The 20,486-nt window shown below is 52.2% G+C and overlaps 1 protein-coding gene across 2 annotated transcripts in view; it reads left to right on the forward strand.

Annotated features, from left to right (window-relative positions):
- The window catches only part of ERGIC1 (endoplasmic reticulum-golgi intermediate compartment 1), a 105,397-nt gene that overhangs the window by 82,185 nt on the left and 2,726 nt on the right, over window positions 1-20,486 (forward strand). For both annotated transcript variants that reach the window (XM_030829919.3, XM_060296611.2), the window contains exons 7-9: window positions 3,611-3,671; window positions 7,868-7,968; window positions 10,484-10,606. In XM_030829919.3, the coding sequence (XP_030685779.1) occupies window positions 3,611-3,671; window positions 7,868-7,968; window positions 10,484-10,606 (285 nt within the window). The remainder of the gene's footprint in view (window positions 1-3,610; window positions 3,672-7,867; window positions 7,969-10,483; window positions 10,607-20,486) is intronic.

Genomic DNA, 20,486 nt, shown 5'->3' on the forward strand with positions numbered 1-20,486 from the left:
CACACAGGCCCACCCGGCTGGAACATCTCACGTACAGACCCAGAGGCACGAGCGTGCCTGCACTGCTCTGCGACCCCCGCCCCCCATACATGCTGCATACGTCCGTGTGCCGCTGATGCTGGTTGAACGCTTTGTGCGTGCTGAGCACCGTACTTCACAAGCACGATCCCCTTTTACCCTCTCAGCAGCCCCAGAGGTAGATACAATATATTGTCTCCATTTTTCAGATTAGGAAACTGAGGCACGGAGAGGGTAAAGCCTGGTGCAGAGCCCGGGTCTGAATCAGAGTCTGGCTTCGGGCCGCACCGCGGGGACTGCCTCCCGTGCCCTCTCTCACTCCTTTCTCCCTTTGTGTTGCTTATGCTTCCTTCCCGGGGCACCTTTGCCCAGCCCAAGTGACCCGGTCATCGCCTTCCCAGCTTCCTGGAGGCCCCAGAGAATTTCCTCTGGGAGACGGTGCTTGGGAACAGAGAAGGCCCAGTCTCCCTGGGCCAGACTTGCTGTCTACACACTCAGTGAAGCATGGCCTGCCCTGGGACCGTGGACTCACTTCCTGCAGGTGAATTCACACAGGCTTCACACGCACACCTCCCATCTCTCCATCCAAGGGACTGCTGTGTGGACGTTCCCCAGCCTGCCTTGCTGGGTTCAAATCCTGGCTCCACCACTTACCAGTTGTCTGATATTGGAGAAATTATTTAGTCTTGCTAAGCCTCAGTTATCTCATCTGTAAAATGGGGACAACAGTTGTACCTGCCTCATAGAAATGTAGTGAAGATAAAATGAGTTAGTGCACGTGAAGCTCTTAGAACAATTGCCTGGCACAGAGTAGCCAGTCAGTGAAATGAGCTGTGGCCATTGTAGTTGTCCTCTGTGCTCTCATTCTGCACCAGGCCCTGCAGGGTAGGATGCTGCCGGCCCACAGGGGCTCACACGGCCATGGGAGAGACAGACGTGGGATGCTCACCACCCCAGTGGGACGGGAGCTGAGAAGCCACAGGGCCCTCCACATATGAGCGCTGGGCAGCACCCCAGTTGCCTTTGCAACACACCAGCTCAGCAGATCCTCGACACAGCCGGGGAGGCAGGCACTGTGAACCCCAGTGTGCACATGGGGAGACAGACCGGAGTTACAACCCAGGGCCGTGCAACTCACTGGCAGCACCACCAGAATCTACACTCCTTCCTCATGGGAACTTTCGACCTCTTCAGCCTGCACTGAAGCCTGCACTTTCTCACCTAGAGAGCAGTGTTTAGATGACCCTCTGTTTAACCCTCACAAGAACTCCCTGAAGGATGCTGGGTGGCATTTATTTTTCCTGAGGAAGAAACAGGGTCAGAGAAGTTCAGTAACTTGCCCAGAGTCATATAGCTTGAAAACCAGGTGTGTCTGGCCCCGGGTCTTCTTTGACTGTGCCTCATAGGTTCATGGATTCATCAGACCCCCTCAAAATTTCTGCTCTGCGCCAGGCTCTGTGCGAGGCTCTGGGGTAACAGCGGTGGATAAACCATACAGGATTCTTGCCCTCAAGTGAAGAAGAGATTAAATGTAAATAAATGTAGTTACAAGGGACAAGAGAAGCATAGGATTCGGGACAGTGATGTGGAGGCGGGGGCGGGGTACCCCCAAGCCTGGGAGGTCACGGAGGGCTTCCCTGAGGAGGTGACATCTAAGGTGACATCTGAGCCACGCGCTAAAGGGTGAGAAGGATCTAGCCAAGCACAGGACAGGGAAGTCTTGCATATCACCCCTGTCCTAGAGAACCCACTCTGTGGCACATCCAACCAGTCATTTTCATAGAAAAGACCCTCAAGGTCACTTTCAGAAAAAATGGATCAGCAAGTGTCCACGACATCAGAATGATGTTCTGTACATGAGATTCCAGAGGCTCATCAGAGTCAGCAGAGAGGGCTCAGCAGTGTCCATCTGGAGGGGGGAGCAGAGTTTTAGGTGGAGCGAGAGACCCACAATAGGTTTAGGAAGGTGGGGGCTGACCCAGGCCGGTGGGTGTCATAGAAAGAGCACCCACCTGCCATGTGGAAGACCGGCCGTGAGGCAAGGCTGCAGGTAGGGAGGTGAGGAAAGGGCTACAGCCAAGGCCAGGGGACAGGAGGAGAAGAGAGGAAGAAGAGGGGCAGCCTTGCATTGCTGTCTGCTGCTATAGAACAGGACAGTAATAGCCTTCCGCTTGGCCCTTATGGCGGAAATAGGATTTTTTAAAGATGTAGAACACTTAGCTGAGGATTTATCTATCCATCTATCATCCAGTCAACAGGTAATTATTGAGCACCTACTATGCGCCAGGTCTCGCACATATCGGTGAGGATGAGCGTGGTCCCTGCCCACGTGAAGTATTGTATAGTCTAGAGGGGAGGACAGACATGAATCAGATAATCGTACAAATGAATGTCAGATGAAACCCTGACATGCAACGATGTGAGGGACTATTCTAGCACTCTTGCCTCTGCAGCCACTGTCCTCTTGGGTTAGAAACCAAGTCTTTAGACAGTCAGTCCCGAGGCAGCAATGGACAAGCTTTCCTCTGAGCTTCTTAAGAGTGTGCAGTTGTGTTAAGTGCTCGATCAACATCAGCGACCTGAGACCAGGATCAGGGTCAGGTCACCCACTGTTCCTGGAGTGGCCCTCGCTGCAGGAGCCTGTCACCTCCTACCTCTCTGACCTCTTCCCTTTCCACTCCTCACCCCCTTCCTCTCTAGGGCTTCACGGGCTCTGTTTCTCAGTCTCCAGACTCATGTGTTTGCATGAGCTACTGGCGTGATTAACTTCCCACTTTCCTACAAATCTTGGTGTCAGTGTTACTTCCCCCAGGAAGCCCTCCAGGATGCCTACCCCAGCAGCCCCTGTTAACCATGCCCATGATGACATGCTCCATGTATCGGGCATACTTTGTCCTGCTTTAGATTCTCCTTGAGGCTGACCTGGTTTCCCGTTGTCCTCAGAGGAGAGGTGGGACGTGGCCTTCAGCCCCTGCCAGGGGGACACAGCTGGGCCGGCTGCCGTGAGGAGGAGTATCTTCACAACTGCTATGTGTTCCCCACAGCAGACAGGGTCGGAGGCCAGCAGCCCTGGGTCCTCTTTCAGAGGGCTGTGGGGGGTCTCAGGAGGAGCATGCTGAGACCCAGCTCTACCTTTGCTTGAGTTTTCTGTGTGCCTTAATGGAAAGAGCCACTCCATGTAGGCTTGAGGTCAGACAGACCTGAATTCAGAGTTCAGTTCAGCCACTTACCAGTTGTGAGATGCTGGACAAATTTTGGTGCTTCTCCAAGCTTTGGTTTGCTCTTCTGTAAAATGGGCCCATGGTCCATCATTAGGGGCATTAAATGAGATGACGCTAAGTACCCAGGACTGAGTGTCTCACAGTAAGTGCTCAAGATGGGAAGCAAACTAGCGCCTACCATGTGTCAGGCCTCTGCCGCGTCTGTATCTTGCTCCCCACGACGTCTCTACGAGACAGACCATGCGGGATCCCCATTTTGCACACGGGTAAGGTCCCTAGACCAGGTTGTACCTGGCCATTCTCCCACAGCTAGGACCAAGCCTAGAGGTGGTAGCATCCTGGGGTCGGTCCCTCACTGTGCTTCTCCACAGGTCCAGAACGTCCACGGAGCTTTCAACGCTCTCGGGGGAGCAGACAGACTCACCTCCAACCGTATGTACCCCATACCCACACTGGGGACAGCTTTCTGCCCCAAGATTCCCAGTGCAGCAGGGAGGGAACGGGGTGGAGAGGGAGGGAACGTTTACCAAGCCCTCGCCGTAAGCCAAGCTGTTAATGCTTCATTCCCACAGCTAGCCTGTGAGGAAGTGGAATTATCCCCATCTCACAGAGAAGGGAAGAAAAGTGACTTGTCGTGGCAGTCCTAGGCACATCATCACTGCTCCATGAATACCGGATGTTATCGTTATTATTATCGTTACTGCCACCTAATTGCTGTCAGTTGAGATAATCACCCTAGATCCCACAGGGAGTGGTGACAGAGCCAGAATTCATCCTGGCTCCAAGTGGCACCGTGAGAACAGGGCTGTGGGTGGCTCAGCCAGATCTGGCCACCTGGGCTGCCCCCCACCCCACCCCCTCCTCCTGCTTCAGCCCCTCCCACCCACGAATGGCCCCTCCCTGAGCCTCCTCCCCGCTGGGCTCCCTGGCATCTTGGCCCAGATTAAAGAGCGTGCCACGTCTTTACAGACCTGCAGAAGAGCACACATACCTACACACCTGTGCAGACGCACGTGGGGCCTTGCACAGAACGGGCCTGGGAGGTCTGTCTGCTCAAGCGGATCCACCCACTGGGTTCTGTAGGACAGGTTACCAAGGCTTTTCTTATTTCCTCACCTGAGCTCACCTTTTCACCCATAGGTCCTTAATCATTTCTTAAAGTACATTCACAGGCAGACCTCGGAGACATTATGGGATCAGTTCCTGGCCACCTCAGTGAAGTGAATAATGCAATAAAACAAATCACAGGAATTTTTTGGTTGCCCAGTACATAGGAAATTTATGTTTACACTACACTGAAGTCTGTTTAGTGTGCAGTAGCATTATGTCTTTAAAAACAATGTAAATACCTTAATTTAAAAATACTTTATTGCTAAAAAATGCTAACCGTCATCTGACAACACAGGGTTACCACAAACCTTCAATTTGTAAAAAAAAACAAAAAACAGAAAAACACAGTGTCTTTGACGGGCAATAAAGTGAAGCAATGAAACGAGGTGTGCCTGTGCTCTCTACCAGCCTAAGCATGGAATGGAATTGGGATAATCCAAGCAAAAGAGGACTGCCCTCCATGACCTGCCCCAACAAATCAAGCTTCTCATTTCTCCGTGTCCCTGGGAATCCTTGCCCGTGAGCAGAAGTCATTTTTTCCAAGCAGCTTACCTTCTGAGTTTTGTGCCTGGTGTTACATCATAACCACAGTTCGTGTACAGTTTTTCCACTGGTAATGGAGGCACGGTTGCCCATCTAGCAGCTCTGCTGTGCTTTAAGGCACTGTCTTTTCACGGAAAACGTCTGTGGTTTCTACCTTTTCACCATTGCAGTAACGCCTCTGATATCTACAAGACTTGCTTTACATTTACCGTATTGTTTCCCAGCTGGGTCCGTACCCACTCATGCTGCTTCCCGCAGCGTGTCAGTGTGTAACTGCGCCCCCTGGTTTTCACGCAGATGTCTGATTATACTGGAGGGAGACGATTCTTCGTATGGTGGGGTGTTCATCGTGGTTCTGCGTGCGGGCAGCGTGTTGTCCCAAGGGGCCTGTCCCCACCTGCTTGCAATTAGCCTGGACCTCTCAGCTGCCTGATATTGGAAGAAGATCAAGCTAGGAAGGCCCCAGGGTGTGCAAGCTGATGGAGGGTGTGGGCAGAAAACCTCTCCTGCTCCCGGGCTACTGACGAAAGCCACCTCAGGCTGGCTTCAGTGGAAAGAGAGATGCATGAGATGCACCAGACAGCCGGGGTAGAGCGGGCTCTCATTTCCTCAGCTCTCAAGCCTGGTACCCACCCCCAACCCCGTCCCCGCCGCTTGTCCCTCTGCTCCCAGGTCCTCCATGGGGGGCTGCTTCTTGTCATTCAGGTCTCAGCTCAAATGCCACCACCTCAGAGAGACCCTCCCTGACCGCCTTTTGTACAATAACCCCCAGGCCTAGCAACACACCTGTTTTTCTTCCTAGCACAGACCACTCTGTTTGAAGATACTGGCAGTGACTCTATTGTACCAAAGGCCTTAAAATTGGTCATTGCCTTTGAGTCATCAATTCTACTTAGAGGAGAGTAAGCTAAGGAAACAAATACGAGAGTGTGCAAGGATTTAGGAAAATAATGGTCGTTTAGGTCATTGTTTATAAGAGTGAAAATGAGCCACAGCGTCAGTGTCTGGCCCCAGGGGCCTGGTTGAGCACCCTGTGCATGGCCTTGCTGGGGGGTGAGTGCAGTGACCGTGATGTGTCAGAACCTCGCTGGTGTTCAGGCAGCAAGCAGCTATTGAGCACCTGCTGTGTGCCAGGCGCTGTGCACTGTGCGAGGGGATATGGCGATGGATAAAACCAATGCCGTAGACCTTACGCTGTATCTTAGACCTGAAACAGTGTCCATGGTGTTCAGTTCTCGGAAGAAGGTGCAGTACGATCCAATTTTATATTTATGTTTAGGGAAATAGAAATATAAGTATAAATAGAAGTCTAGCAGTGTCTGCATGAGAATGCAAATCTCCGATTTTCTGTGGAGGGTGGCTTTGTGGGTGATATCTTTTTTCTTTACGATCATCTGTGTGTTTTACAGATTTGAACAGAACTATTACAGGTGTGATTTTCATAAGGCGTTCACTCTCTCGTTCCTTCAGGTTTTTAACGCGGGGCCGTGGGCATTTGGAACTCCGTATTTCAAGTGTGGTCTCTGTGCTCCTGGCTTAAAATACAGATTCTGAGCCCCACCCCAGACCCACTGAACAGAACCCTTGGGGTGAGGCCCGGGTGTCTGCCTTTTAAATCCTGGGTGGCCCTAGTGCTCCTGAAATCTGAGCACCGGTGGGGTTGAGCAGAGGGATGTTGGGGTCTTCATGGGCTTAGCCCTGAGGCTGCAGGACTTTTCCCAGGTTTTTAGAGGAATCAGGTCTCAAGAGGGTTCAAGAAACACCACCCTTTCCTTACCAAGACGCAGTGTTGGCAGGAAGAGGCTGTGAACACCATCTACGTCCCCTACCCTTTCACAGAAGATGAGTCCAAAGACTCAGGACTGACTCAGCCAGGAGACCAGGATTAGAGCCCACAAGCCTGAATTTCTGTGTTGTTTTAGCTGCGTGGTCCCTGACCCGAGATTCTAGAAGGCAACAATAGAGAGGTCTGTGAGCTTCTCCCAGCATCTCAGAAGGCCCAAGGGAATATCACCTTTCCCGGGATGCTATATAGCAGCTTCGGGCCAGCATTCTATCAGCCTAGTGTTTGATTCCGGTTACCTCATGCTTATCAGAAGCTGATTCATCTGTTCTTCTATTCATGCCTCTGTCCAGTCAGCCCTCCATCCATTCATTCATTCAACAAGCATTTGCCACCGTCCACTTCGTACCAGGCCTTGCGCAGGGTTCTAGGGACACAGAGATGAGTAAGGCTCAGTCCCTGCCCTCCGCAGTCTCCCCCATCCAGTGGGGAAGGGGTAAGAGTTACAGTGGAATATGACAGGACCAGGTGGAGGAAGAACTAATCTCCCATTAATTGAAAATGGGGAGAGAAATTAATCAGTCATTATAGATAGGTGCAGTTTTTCTGGTTGGTGGATTCTTTTTTAAAACTTGAACCCAGCTTTTTCCCAAAGTAACAGTATTCAAACAGGACGAGAAGGTGCACAACAAAATGTGACCTTTATCAAATCCTGCCTCCTGTCCCGCCCCCCACCAGAGGCTAGAACCGCTAATAGCTTCTTGGGCATCTTTTCAGAAAATTCTTCTCTACATTCTTCACGCAGGTAGAGGAGTGAGTCTTCCCTGCCCCCAATACATGGAAACATGTTATTCACCCTGGTCCCTAACTTAGTTCTTTTCACTCAATGATACCCCCTTGGAGAGTGGCCTCTTCCACACACCCCTTCTCAGCAGCTGCCCTGTGGATGGACATTAGGGTTGTTACTAGAATTTAACATTATATACAGTGCAGGAGAAAAGATCCTGACCGATGGAGTCTTTCGATTCCTGGTGCCCAAAGGGAGAAATGAAGAGGGGTCGTTTGGTGGTGAAATTGTGCAGACTGAGTACCTCCCCACACCCCGCAATGGCAAGCAGGTTTAGGGTTGAAACGAGCTGCCGGCCGGGCAGTACCCGTCCCCCTGCCTCATGCTGCTGTGTCCTTCCCGCAGCCCTCGCCTCCCACGACTACATCTTGAAGATCGTGCCCACGGTTTACGAGGACAAGAGTGGCAAGCAGCGGTACTCTTATCAGTACACGGTGGCCAACAAGGTACACGGGTGGCAGCTGCGTGCAATCGCGCCCTCTGCTGGCTGAGAGCCGAGGTGACAAGTGTCTGGGCGCGATCTCCTCTGATTCCCTTCAACGGGCCTTTCCTGGAGGGGTGATCTGCCCTGGGTAAAGATGGGAGGCCAGTCTCAGAGTCAAGGGGAGGAAATCGAACCGGGACATAGGGTGTGATCTGTTGGAGAAAGAGCAGGCAGGTGGCCTGTCCCAAAGGTCTAGGGCTTGTAGACATCTCCACTGCCCTGTATCTGGCCCTGATCATTCAGGCACGGGACCCTGAATGGTTAGCACACAACGGATGCTCTGGCTCGTGGGGCACAAGCTCGTTATCCAGAATCATGAGGCTCTGGAATTACACCAGATGGCTGTTGGTTAACAGGTATGTCCCAGCACCCCAATACTCATATTCACGGAGATGCAGGCAGGCCTTGGTGGGAAGCAAAGCACAGTCAGAGCCAGCAGAATGGGGTGACAGACAGTGGTTTCAAGCCAAGACAGCCTCAGTCTCCCTAGAGATGACCCTGCCATGGGACATGAATGCTTGAAGCCCATGGGTTGAGGCACCCCCAATAGACCCCTTTACACCAGGACTCTCCTTCTTTTTCTGTTCCAGGACCACCCAGACCCCTTAAGATGATATATTGTTTGGCTCTAATAATAATAATAGTAAGCATAGTGGCTATCATTTATGGATTACTTACCATGGGCTGCACATTATGCTAAGCTCTCTACCTCCACCATCTTTTTCAGTCATCAAGGCAGCTCTGACATTGGGACTATTATTGTCCCCATTTTACAGATTTGGCCACTGAGGCACTGAGAGGTGGTCCTGAAGCTATAACATGGCTGAATGGGGATTAGAACCAGCTTCCCCTCCAGCTCCAAAACCTGGTCTCTTGATCACATCACCTGTTCAGTCTGAACCAGGGGCCTCCGAGTCTGCCAGGCTGGGAGCTACTCTCTCTTGGGTGACTTGGGGTCCCTCTCCTCTGCTCCACCTACACTGATGCTCTGGTGTATCTCTCCGAGGCAGAGGGGTCCTGTTCCTTGGAGGGCATCTCACTGGAACCCTCAAGTGCTGACAGCATCTGACAAATGGGAGAAAGTGGAGGCAGTGTGAACAGAAAGCGTGTGGGCTGTGGAGAAAACTTCCGTTTCAAACCTGGCTCGGTCACTCACTAGCTCTGTCACCTGGGACAAGTCACATAACCGCTCTGTGCCTCAGTTTACTCATTTGTAAAATGGGGACGGTGCCCACCTCATAAGGTCGCTGTCAGATGGGGCAGTGTTTTTAAAACCACCGAACCCACAAAGAAGGCTTTGGCAAATGGTACCTACTGCCGCTGTTTTTTATTATTTTCCTCTGTCCCTCAGCTCTGGGCTGTGACCCAGACAGTCACCCTGCCCCATGAGCTCTCCCTGGGGAAAGCTGATCTTGTTTTGCCCAAGGCTCCTTCCCTTGAGGCTTTGGCAAAGGCCCAGCAGCCAGGACAGCTTGCTCAGCTCCCTCTGCGGCCTCAGCCCTGGCCCGCGCTGTGAGCGCGTGAGGCTGCACCCATCGGGGCCAGTGGCAGTCCAGCAGAGGAGGCAAGTTTCAGGGTTGTCCTTAAAGAAGCTGCAGGGCTTGGGCCTTAGCATTTGGGGTTGGGGCTAAAGTCTGGTCTCCAGTTGCTGAGGACAAATGAGACTAACCGAGAGGTTTTCAGCACCCTGAAGTGGATGCACTGTTAATTCAGCCCCTTGGCATCCTTGGAGTCCCGGCCGGTGCCTTCTGAGGAAGGCTTGTGGTGGGGCTGTGCCCTCTGACTTTCCAGTTCTGTGTGTTCCTTCTTTGAAGACGCTTACTCCCCACATCTCACTCACACACACGCACACCCCCCTCAGGAAGTCATGAGGACTGTCCCCTCCTTGCCAAGCTGTCCAGACACCCCTGGGGAGATTGGGCCATTCGTTCATGGTGCTGCAGTATTGCACATACTTTTACATGCCTCCTTCTCCAGACTGTGGGTCCCTCTGGGGATGGGGCAGGGCGTACTCCCCTCAGGGTCCCCAGCAACCAGCAAGGGACCAGCACACAGGAGAGGTGCTCAGTGAACTATCACTGAGTAAACAAATGGATTCTGCATGGCCCAGGAGTTGAAGGGAGAAATAGGCCTTCCATCAAACTGAGCCCACTCACACTTGTCCTTTGACAGCTCTGCTCTCCTATTTGGATTCTGGTGCTGCTTCCAAGGTCAAGCAGTCCATTTCCAAGCAGTCCAAAGGGTCCAAAATGCTCCCAGTGAATGGTGGCCATCCAGATGCTGATGGCAGAGCTACTAGGGGGAAGGGTGTGAGAGGAGGGGTCCGTGGAGCCTGGCTCTGCAGGGGGAGGGAGGGAGAAGAGCCCGTTCTTGTGGGTTTCTGGGGACCCTCTGCCACCCATCCTCCCCATCCCCCACGCGACAGGGTTTGAGCCTGAGTCTCACATCCCCAACCCCTGTCCGCTCTTGCACCTCAGGAGTACGTCGCCTACAGCCACACTGGCCGCATCATCCCCGCCATCTGGTTCCGCTATGACCTAAGCCCCATCACGGTCAAGTACACGGAGAGACGGCAGCCTCTGTACAGGTTCATCACCACGGTGAGTGGGCAGGGTGCCTGCTGTGAGCACCCCAACCGGTTCTCCGAGAAGCAGGATGCAGCCCACAGGGCTAGGGGCTCAGCCTGTCCACACAAGGCTGGGACCTCTAGGACGTTTAGAAATGTCATCAGAAGCACATCAATATCGATGGCATTTCATCAAGAAACTCTTTTCCAGATGGGAATGCCACTCAATCACTTCGTCCCTTAAGCAACTCCATCTTTATATGGCTCAGTGAGATGTTCCTGATTTTCTCCGGTTTTTTATTTTTATGGAAATTATTCTTAGCAGGGCGTATCCTTTTCTGTGTAAGTTTTACAGTGAAGATTTCACTCATTTTTTTTCCATGTCTATTTTCTAACTCTACGGGCTGATATTGTCAGGTTTTTTTCTTTCTTTCCTTCCTGCCTGTTCTCTTTTTGCTTTTTTGCCATTGTCTCCCCCAAGTCCAATCTTCTGTGAGGCTGCTTCAAGCTGATGTCAGTTTTCTTTGATGCTGACTATTTCTATCAAGTACTATCCTGGCTTCCCATTGAAAATGTCCTTGGGGTCAGAACAGCCAGGTCACAGTGCCCTGCTCCAGCCAAGAGGCCTGGAGAAATTCGGTAAGCCAGAGTCAGTGAAGGTGGAAGAGATGAGGTGATTTTCCCTCCCTCTTAGATTTAGAAACTGCTTTTCTACCTCTTCATACTTTTAATAATGATTCAGAATTTGGTGTCCAGTCTTGGCTCTTTCATTTCCTGCTCTGACTAGGTCTGTATTAGGACTCTTGTTACAGAAGAGACAGGACCCCACCTCAAGCTGGCTTGAAGGATAAGTGGGCTTCAGGTATGGCTAGATCCAGGTACAAATGTCTGGAATAGGTCTGTCTTCATCCTGCTCTCCTCTGTACTGGCTTCATTTTCACATAAAATTTACCAGTAGAAAGTACCTCTTTCTCAGTAATCCTACCCCAAGTTTTGGATAGAATGGCACTGTCATTGGCCTGGCTCAGGTCCCATGCTATCCTTGTGGCCTGGAGAATGAATGGTGTGCTCCAGTTGGCCAGCCCCACCCAGACTGCAAGGACAAAGATTACGAGGGGGTGGGGTTCCCCAAGAGAAAAATCAGAGGCCAGTTACCAGAAGAGGAAAGACTGGATGCTAGGCGGCCAAAAGGCCAGATGTCCACTACAAGGTCTCCATCTTATAATTGATGAAATAGGAATAACAGTCCCCACTTTTCCTACCTCCCAGGGCCTCGTGGGACTCAAAGCACAAAAGGGAAGCTCTGAAATTATAGAAAGCCATGTGGATACAAAGAGTGTCAAAATTTGGTGCTTATATGAGCCTCTAAACGGCCTTTTACTGTTCTCTGACAGCATAAGAATTTGAAACTTCTGGTCTACCAAGGGCACCTAACATAAAGCTAAAACACCAGACACAGATTGGGAGAAGATATTTGCCACACATATAAGGAAGAAGTATGCTTCAGAATTTATACGTTTAAAAAAAAAAATTTCTACAAATCAGTAAGAAAAAGTGACCAAAAAAAAAAATAGGGAAGGACTTGACCATTGACAGAAGAGACCACACTGGCAGTGGAAAGACGCCCAAGTTTACTAGAAATTGGAGGAATGAGATTCAAAACAACCCAATTCAATCCTATCAGATTGGCAGAAATTAAAGACCTGCCACTGTAAAGATTGGGAGGATGCAAAGCAAGGGGACCTGTGTGTACTATCTGGTGTAAATAGGGTTAGCCACTTTGGAGGGATACCTATTAACCCTTTGCCTCCAAATCAGGGAATCTGTGAGCAAGTGATTCTACCCAAAGCCCCACAGGGTAGCACACTAAGTGGGTCTTGGGGCCGATTCTCAGCTGGTACTCTCACTGCATACCCAAAATTGGACAGAAGCGAAGACACAAGGAGGTACCTCTGTGTGGGTGTGGTCTGCATCTCAGAGGCCCTGGGGTCTGCAGCCTTGATGGTGGCAGAGAAACCCCTGTGCCCACACCTCACTGTAGGGTCGGGAAGGATCTTCATGGCCCCCTTCCTGTTTCCCCTGCATTCCAGACAGCTGAGGCTCTGAGTGTTGAGATCCCTTGGTAAGTGGCTGAGAAATGAAGCGACTTCATTTATTTGCTAAATGTTTGCTAAACTTTACCATGCGCCAGGCCCTGCGCTTTGCAGCAGGGATAGCAAGTTAGATGCAATCCCTGCTCTTAAGCTGCTCCCCGGCTGGTGGGGGAGATGGGCGAGCACACAGAACTGCAGTCCCATCCAGCAGGGGCTCCGATGGAGCTGTGCACCAGGTACCCCAGTGGCAGACTCCCTTCTGTTTGGAAGGTTCAGAGAAGGAAACCCCAAGATGGGTCTTGAAGGGTGAGGAGACGTTTTTTAGACTGGTGAGTGAGGGAGAGAGGGTCTTAGCAAAGGGAATAGTACATGCCAGGGTGCCCAACATAGCGTGTCTTGTGAAGGCCATGTGGCTTCTTTCAATGCGGAAGGAATTCTGAGAGCTGGAGGTCCCAAAAACCCCAGGGAAGGAGCTCGTCCTGCATTACCCAGAGGCCTTCTACTTCCTTTGGCCACCAGCCCCTCCTGCACCCCAGCCCTGGCCACCTCCACCTGAGTGGGGGCCGTGCTGCTGGGAACCTCCTGACATCATTAGCCTGGTGGTTTTTCTGAAGGCCCCATGCTGCCATTTTGGTTGCCACGACAACCATGGGGTCAGCCCAGAGTGAGCCAGCCGGCTGTCCCTGGCAGATGGTGTCATTGTGGAGCTTCAGAGACCTCTGTCACAGGGCGGCAGATGTGGGGATGACGCTTGCACACAGACACACAAGCACAAAGACCCCCGGGAGCCCTCGCCAGGCAGGGTGGAGGTGGGATGGAAGTGGAGGCACCTGCTGTGACTTCTCTTTCTCTCTTTATGAAATCAAACACTTGTGTGCATTGGGGGCCTCTGCAAATAGCTCCTCAGAGGGGCTGCTGAAGAGGGGGCTTAGGCCAGGATGTTGTCATGTGGCGGCCACAGGGCTGCGGCGGCAGCTGTGGGTGGGCTGGAATGAGGGGTGGGTGCAGCCAGGGGCGGGGGAGTGGGTGTGGAGGGCAGAGGCATTCTAAGTAACAAGTACCTGGCTTAGTCGGGGTTGCCCCTTCCAGGCTGTTATGGTCTGGAAAGGACCTTTTTTTCATGCCCTGCCTGAACAGAGGGGACGCCCTCCTCCTGGAAGCCTCCAGCAGGCTGCCCGGGCTCCTCTCTGGACACCCAGGGCACCTTGCTCAGACCTCCACTTTGTGCTGTTCCAGAAAATTCCACCACCGAGAGAATAAAACAGATGGTGTTTAACAACATGAAAGGGATCCCTTTCAAAGTGCCCCCTCCCACACATGCACATTTGTCCCCTACCCCTGCCACTTGCTGAAGCCCCTTTTTGGAGATGGCCTTCAAGTGGGTGGTGGTGACAGATCGGGTGGCTTTGGAGGTGTCACATCACTTTCCTTGTGTGTGTTTTATTCTATTTGGGGAGAGCAACCAGAAGTCACCAAGTTGGGTCAGTATGGCCATGGCATTTTTTGTCTGCGAAAAAGTAGCAGCTGGTGATGATGACATGCCCCCTTTGGATAACAGGGATAGCTGAGTTACACATCACCCCTGCCCTCGAGGTGCTCCTTGCCAGTGAAATAATCCCCCAGAGTTTAGATTGCATTTCATAGTTGCCAGGCCTGATTATGATGAGCTCCAGGCCTGACTCACCTCTGTGTCCCTAGCGTCCGGCACAGGACTTGGCCTGGATGTAGGTGCTTAGAAATATACAAGGGATAGCTGCTTGAAGAAGTGATCATATAGCTGCACTTATTAAGCATCTACTAGGTGCCAGGTAATCTTACAGTCCTCTCCTTTAACCCTCCCAGGAACCCTCCAAGGTAGATGATATCATTCCTGTTTTAGATATGAATTAATTGAGGCCCAGAGAGGTAAAGAAACTCTTCCAAGATCTCACAGCCAAGAAAGTCAGGGCTGAGACTTGAGCCCCAGACTTGCCTCTGCCGCATCCTCCCATCACCAGCTTGGGAGCCTTCATTTTCCAAAACAAAGGCTCTCAAGGATGTTCCAACAACAGAGCCCCCAGAAGCCATGGAGCCCTTGATAGAACACCAGGATCATTTGATACAGTGACTTCTGTCCTGGGAACCAAGAAGAAATATTATAGCAGGAAACAAGGCAATATTATGAGCATGTGTGATAAAATCGCAGTCACGCCCATGCAAACCATACAAAAAGCAAACTGTCCATCTAAGCCTGGTTGGCTGGTGGTGCACAGGTTTTCCTGCCCTTATCTGGTTACCTTTCACTCATCTGTTTGGGCACCTGCAAAGATTTTCCGTTGACAAAAGGCAGCAGGTGTGTGGAGTGGGGGGCACATAGGATGGTTAAAAACAAAAACAAAAAAACTGAAAGAAGACAAGCTTAAAACTGAGAAGGTTTTACGTCTGAGGCTGTGTGAGTTGGGAAAAGACCAGCTTGGTAGCTAGACTGATACATCAGCCACTTCAGACCCTCTATTCTCTCCTACTTGGGCTTTCCTCGGCGTGTCTCTCTTCCCAGGGCTGTGAGCTCCAGGAAGGAGGGCTGGCTCTCAGTCACCTCTGTTCCCCAGACCTGGCATAGCCCAGGCAGGAGATAAGTGGGTGTGAAACAGTGAGCAGACACATGGAGGGTGTACACCTTGGTCCACTCCCCACAAGACAGTTTTTATTATCTGAGGAGCAGAACAGAACCCAAATTAGCTGCCCTGTTATTCAGGCCTGGAAATGTGTATGTAAAAAAAACACTTCCATTCTGGTCCTTCCGGACGTTTGAGCAAAGCTAGTTCTTCCAGAAGGTTGTGTACCAGGGACTGATTGCTCCAACTGAGTCTGAACACCGATATCACAGTTGGAACAGGAACTGCTGGTACTCTTTTCTAGGGCAGGTTCTGAGAAGAATAAGGAACATTAGAAAGGCATGGGCTCCATTTTATAAACGACACTTATTTTTACAGACACACAGCATCTTACTTCATAAACTTCCCTGAGGGAGACCCCTTACCTTTCGGACATTTGATACGTAGGACTTAAGAGAGCCGAGAAAACACAATATAAAGAAGCCATCCAGGCATGCAGATGGGAACTGAGGGGAGCCTTCAGGTGGGAGAGAAGCAGGGTGGAGGAACAGGAAAAAGCAGGCCCTTGGCAGCCTCCCAGACCTGGATGCTCGTCTCCCTTGCCTAGTTGGTAGCTGTGTGACCTTCAACAAGTGGGTCCCTCTCTGAGCCTGTTTCCTCACCTGGGAAATGGAGCGCACCCCATTTGCCCTACTACTCGCGAAGAATGAATGAGGAGGCGGAAGAAAGTGCTATCTCAGGCCTGGCACATAGTAGGTGCTGCCCCGCGGTGGTTTTTTCAGAGGGGGCGGTGGGTATTTTGCGGCTGCAGCCACTGTAAAAATGGCAGGGAAGGGCCTCCACTCTCCCCCGCCCCCGCCCCCAGGCTCCTGGACTAAAGGGTGCAAGCGGGCAGTCTGGCGGGCGTGACACCACTGACTGGAGACCCCCACACCCTCTCCTCCCCACCTCCCCACCTCTCCCAGGCCCAGTCATCGGCTTCCCTCCTACGACAGCCTCCACCTCTGCCCAGCCGCAGCCCCGGTGTTCTCATCCGAGGCTCCAGCCTGTCTGCCGCCACCGGCATCTGATGGGACTCCGATTCATTATTTATTTCCTCACACTGTGCCTTTTGCACAAACTTTTCAAGCAAGGCCGCCTGGACGAGTAGAGTGAGCGAGCAGTGCTTGGGCACTTAGCGGTGGTACATCAGGCAGCTAGACAGGGCCTCATCGTGGACCCCATTTCACAGATGAGAGAAACTGAGGCTCTGAGAGGTCAACTGGTTTTCCCGGCCAGGGTCGCAGAGCTGGTATCCGCCCCCAGGAATGTTTACTCCAGAGCCTGGTGGAACACAGAGGGATTCGGTCCTCCAGCTGGTGTGGTTGGAACTTGTCCTCTCCATAGTATAAGGAATCAAGAGCCGTGATTAAAATGTCAGGGGAGCACACACACACCTTCCTTTCAAGGTAGACGAGCTGACTTCATTCTCCCCACAGTGGAAGGTCAGGAAGCTGGGGGAGCCGCAGGGAGGAAGCCTCCCCGTAAGAACAGAGGGGCATTATTGATGACTTCTGATGAGAGCAAAGTAATGTGCTTTGCCCCGACTCACTGGGGCCCGCATAGCAAATGGTCCTTGTCTTCATTTCTGGAGCTGGGGCTGCTGACCAGAGTAGGGTTGCAGGTCCCGGCTGTGATGGCCCCTCCTGGCTCAGCGGTCCCGCTCTCCCGTCCTCCACCCTCTCCCCCGGAAGTTGTCCCCCTGCCTCAAAGCTGGGAGATGCAAGAGCGTAGCAGCAGCAAGGGACCAAGGGAACAGGCATTTAAGGGTGTATGTGTAACACGGGCAATCCCAGGGCAGTCCTGAGGGGTGAGGATTAGCCTTCCCGTTTGTAAAAGTTAGGAAACTGAGGCTCAGGGAGCCATGGAAGTGGGCCCAGCATCCTGAGTCACCTCCACACCCCCAGCTCCTGGGCTGACACCCCTTGTGTGAACCACCTTTGCCCCCTGCCTGGGGCGTGGAATTCTTCTACTCCTTTTCTAGGATGTTCGTTCATTCATTCACTCCCTCACTCCCTCACCGACTCTTTTATCGGTTCTCACTCGTGCACACACACACTCCTTTACTCAGTGAACATGTCCTGAGCCTGCTGTGGGTCGGTCTCTTCTGCTTCTCTCTCCCCGGGGCAGTCGGGAAAGCGAGCTTTAAGCAGTAGGGTTGGGGTAGGGGACTGGGGGTGAGGGGTCGCTCCCTGCCTGGCCGAAGACTGGAAACAACCTCTGGCCTGAGGTGCTTTGCCCCCAGGGATATTCTTATGACAAACCCACGTGTCTGGGCCTCAGCTACTCCCTCTGTAGAATGGGCCCTCGGAGGGCTTGGGACCCGAGCAGCTGAAAAGAATCTGCCTGTGGTGCCTGGGACACCCTTGCCATCCTGTCCTTCCATGAATGGCTTGTCCTCTGCTTAAGGAGCCAGGTAGAGAATGGAAATTGAGACCCAAAGGCCTGCTCTGGGGAATAAGTGATATTTTTACCCATTGTTCTTCTTAGAGTGGGTCTCAGAGAGGTTTAGAAAATCTCAGGTCTTAGCAAGAAGGTTGGAGCCTTCCAGTCACCTGAAAGATGAGATTAGGTACCATTTACTAAACACGTACTAAGTGCTAGGCACTCCAGAGGCATTGCCTGCAGTATGACAGTTGGCAAAGTAGGGACAGTTTTCCCATTTTGCAGATCAAATAACTGAGGCCCGGGAAGGCTCTCCCAAGTCCGGAGTTAGAAAGCGACAGCCACGACTCGGCTTCTGAATTCCAAGCTCTTTCTGCTGCCACAGCCAGGAAGGACACTGTGGGCTCCCCAGTCTTCACACCCCACCTTGGCCATGCACCCTGAGGAGGTTCACGCCTCCTGGCCTCTGCACACCATGGAGGCCCGGTTCTCCTAGCTCTTCTGCGTGCACAGCAACATGCAAGGGAACTAAGTGTCAGGGGCATGATTTGCTTCGTTTTCCTTTTTATTCATTTATATTCATCTTGGGCCCTATCCTCCCAGGCCAGGGAGATGCCAAGTCACCATCCTCCCTTCCACCAGGCCTTTCTTTTTTTTTTTTGGTGGTACGCGGGCCTCTCACTGTTGTGGCCTCTCCCATTGCGGAGCACGGGCTCCGGACGCGTAGGCTCAGCGGCCATGGCTCACGGGCCCAACCGCTCTGCGGCATGTGGGATCTTCCCGGACCGGGGCACGAGCCCGCGTCCCCTGCATCGGCAGGCGGACTCTCAACCACTGCGCCACCAGGGAAGCCCCCACCAGGCCTTTCTTTATCTCTTCTCAAGATCCCTGTCAGCCTCCTAACATCCGTGGTTGGTCATTCCCCGCCCCCCACCCCCAACCGTCAGCCAAATGTGGTGAAGCCTGTGATCTCGCCACCACCAAGGTAGAGCCTGAGTCCAAAGACAGACATACCCTCTGGTGCAACCTTGTGGCTACATTTATTTCCTTGCGTTTCAGAATGTAGAAACCGTGACCTTCTCGGGATAAGGGATGGCCACAACTGACCACCTTCTGGGATGAGTCCAGATGTGGCAGCCTCCTGGTGCTGGGGGTTTCTGTGGCTACCATCTGTCAAAATCCAGGGCACGCCACAGCCTGGGAGCACCCCAGGACCCTCTCCTCACGACCCCTGCTTCACCTCACACCAGTCACCACCTGCAGATGGGAGCAGGTCAGGCAGGCCAAAGGCAAAATAATGAAAATGGGGCCATGGCAGCATCAGGCGGGCTGCTAGATTTCTCTCAGCTTTTGAGGAGTCTTCCACTGCCCCACTGAATATGCCAGAATTCCCCCTCCTCCATTGACCAGTGACCAGCACCTTGAATAGACGTAGAATAATGGGGGACATACAGCTGCATTGGGTGATGTCAGTAGACACACACGGTAGCTTCCTGAAGAGCCCCTTAGCCTTAGGCACCCTGTAAGTAACTCAGACAGGGTCAGCTGCCTGGCGGCTTGAATGCTCCCAGGGCCTCAGTTTCCCCACAGCTCTGTGTTTTCTCATGTACCTCAATGAATGTGTTGTGTCTCCTTCCGTTAAGGCCTGCCCGGTGAACGGAGGCTTCAGTTTGGGTGCCAGGTGTGTGTGAATCATAGGCACACGCAGGTTCCAAAGCGTGTAGATGAATATGGATGTGTGTGTGTGGTTATTTTTTATTTTTTTATTATTTGCTCCATTGCACTTAAGTCACATTTTCCTATCCTCTGATCCAAGCTCTAAAAGCGTTTTGCGGTATAAAATCGCCCATCATCTGATCCACTCCACCAAAATAACCCGGCTCCCCTACCGTCATCCTCCTTGAAAAGTAGCCCTGCGTCATGCTCTGAGGCCGGCGGGGAGAGGCCTTGCCCACTGAAAACACTTCATAATAATCCCCCCAGCGCCCCCCATCCTCCTCTCTCCCTGGGGGGTTGCTCTGGTTTCTTGGGCTGTTATTACTGGAATGCCAGCTGCTCTACTTACAGCCTATCCGTACAGACCTGCTCTGTCTGTCTGGGGCCTCACAGGCCTCCGCTTAGCTCATCTCTTGGAAATATAATTTTAAAAATAAACGCCGGTTCGATTCACACTTCCCTCTTGCCTCTGCTGTGTCTCCTGGCCTGTTCGCTTGGCACCAGAGGACCAGTATGGCACTGCTGTCTCCCAGAGTCCTCCCGTGGGACCTCCAGGGCGGCCTCAGGGGCCCTCCAGGGCTGCCCAGATTGGCTTCTTCTGAGACCTGTGGTCATTTAAGTGCCCCTTAAATGTGGCAAGGGAGAAAGAGTGAGAGCTCTGGGGGCAGACAGACTTGGCTCTGCCCCACACTTGCTGTGTGACCTTGGACAGACTACTTCCCTCTCTGGGCCCATGGGTACATGAGAGAAGAGGTGCCTTCCTCTGGTGGGTGGTATTGGTTTTTATACACGACATAAAGTGTGTCTTTAGGGGAAAAGTACATTTAAAGTTTCCTTGCAAACCTTTTATGCACTTTGGTTCTTTGATGGTGCCAGAAAGCAGCTCATAGGTAGGCCAGAAAATTTTGAGGAAGACATAGCATTATGTTGACACATCACAAGTGGAGTCCTGACAACTTCAAAGCAAAGTGAATAATTCGTTAGGTAGGCTGTTTCATGCCTGGGAAGCAGCAAAGGGCCATGTTGAGAGTTTTGAACTCCAGTTCAGCCACTAATTACCATGGCGTTGGACGAGTGACTGAGTGTC

This window comes from Globicephala melas, chromosome 3 (genome assembly GCF_963455315.2).
Source record: "Globicephala melas chromosome 3, mGloMel1.2, whole genome shotgun sequence".
NCBI lineage: Eukaryota > Metazoa > Chordata > Mammalia > Artiodactyla > Delphinidae > Globicephala > Globicephala melas.